This window comes from Symphalangus syndactylus, chromosome 11 (genome assembly GCF_028878055.3).
Source record: "Symphalangus syndactylus isolate Jambi chromosome 11, NHGRI_mSymSyn1-v2.1_pri, whole genome shotgun sequence".
In the NCBI taxonomy this organism is placed as follows: Eukaryota; Metazoa; Chordata; class Mammalia; order Primates; family Hylobatidae; genus Symphalangus; species Symphalangus syndactylus.
In genome coordinates, this window is record NC_072433.2 from 64,347,713 (window position 1) to 64,349,226 (window position 1,514).

The 1,514-nt window shown below is 48.8% G+C and overlaps 1 protein-coding gene across 2 annotated transcripts; it reads left to right on the forward strand.

The window, feature by feature from the left end:
* The first annotated feature begins 646 nt into the window (after positions 1-646).
* Positions 647-1,108, forward strand: LOC129493275 (large ribosomal subunit protein P1-like). Of its 2 annotated transcripts, XM_063612614.1 has the most exons (2): positions 651-821; positions 897-1,108. In XM_063612614.1, exons 1-2 carry the CDS (start codon positions 751-753, stop codon positions 1,093-1,095), a joined length of 270 nt encoding a protein of 89 aa, XP_063468684.1. In that variant the 5' UTR covers positions 651-750; the 3' UTR covers positions 1,096-1,108. The 2 variants fall into 2 exon arrangements, with proteins under 2 accessions (XP_055155232.1, XP_063468684.1); XM_055299257.2 differs by having other exon boundaries at positions 647-1,108.
* The last annotated feature ends 406 nt before the right edge of the window (positions 1,109-1,514 follow it).

The following is a 1,514-nucleotide window of genomic DNA, read 5'->3' on the forward strand; positions in this document are numbered from 1 at the left end:
CTAAAGGGAAAAGTCAAGCTGGGAACCGCTTAGGGCAAACCTGCCTCTCCTATTCAAAGTTACCCCTCTGCTCACTGAGACAAAAGCATTATCTGGGCTGGGTGCGGTGGCTCATACCTGTAATCCCAGCATTTTGGGAGGCCAAGGCGGGTGGATCACAAGGTCAAGAGATCGAGACCATCCTGGTCAGGAGTTCGAGATCAGCCTGGCCAACAAGGTGAAACTCTGTCTCTACTAAAAATACAAAAAAATTAGCCGGGCATGCTGCCGGGTGACTGTAGTCCCAGCTACTCGGGAGGCTGAGGCAGGAACATCGCTTGAACCCGGGAGGCAGAGGTTGCAGTGAGCTGAAATTGCGCCACTGCACTCCAGCCTGGGTGACAGAGCAAGACTCCATCTCAAAAAAAAAAAAAAAAAAAAAAAAAAGGCATATCTGATTGCCTCCTTTGGAGAGGCTAATCAGAAACCTGAAAGAATGCAACCATTTGTCTCTCATCTACCTATTACCTGGAAGCCCCCTCCCCACTTCAAGTTGTCCTGCCTTTCCAGACCGAACCAATGTTCATCTTACATACGTTGCTTGATGTCTCGTCTCCCTAAAATGTATAAAACCAAACTGCGCTTTTCCTCAGCTGCCGCCAAGGTGCTCGGTCCTTCCGAGGAAGCTAAGGCTGCGTTGGGGTGAGGCCCTCACTTCATCCGGCGACTAGCACCGCGTCCGGCAGCGCCAGCCCTACACTTGCCCGCGCCATGGCGTCCGTCTCCGAGCTCGCCTGCATCTACTCGGCCCTCATTCTGAACGACGATAAGGGGACAGTCACGGAGGATAAGATCAATGCCCTCATTAAAGCAGCCGGTGTAAATGTTGAACCCTTTTGGCCTGGCTTGTTTGCAAAGGCCCTGGCCAACGTCAACATTGGGAGCCTCATCTGCAATGTAGGGGCCAGTGGACCTGCTCCAGCAGCTGGTGCTGCACCAGCAGGAGGTCCTGCCCCCTCCACTGCTGCTGCTCCAGCTGAGGAGAAGAAAGTGGAAGCAAAGAAAGAAGAATCCGAGGAGTCTGATGATGACATGGGCTTTGGTCTTTTTGACTAAACCTCTTTTATAACGTGTTCAATACAAAGCTGAACTTTAAAAAAAAAAAAAAAAAACCAAACTGCTCTGACCACTGTGAACCCTAAACATTTGAGACAGTTCTCAGCTAATTTAGAAAGTTTATTTTGCCAAGGTTGAGAACACACGCCTATGACACAGCCTCAGGAAATTCTGACGACATGTACCCAAGGTGGTCAGGGCACAGCTTGGTTTTATACATTTTAGGGAGACATGAAACATCAATATATGTAAAATGTACATTGGTTTGGTCTGGAGAGGCAGGATAACTTGAAGCAAAGGCCAGAAAAGCGGGGAGGGGACTTCCAGGTCACAGATAGGTGAGAGACAAACTTTCTTGCATTATTTTGAGTTTCTTCCTTTCCAAAGAAAGCAATCAGATATGCATTTATCTCAGTGAG

Excerpts from the sequence above, each read along its gene's own strand:
- LOC129493275 (XM_055299257.2), top strand. The coding sequence starts at position 751 with ATGGCGTCCGTCTCCGAGCTCGCCTGCATCTACTCGGCCCTCATTCTG.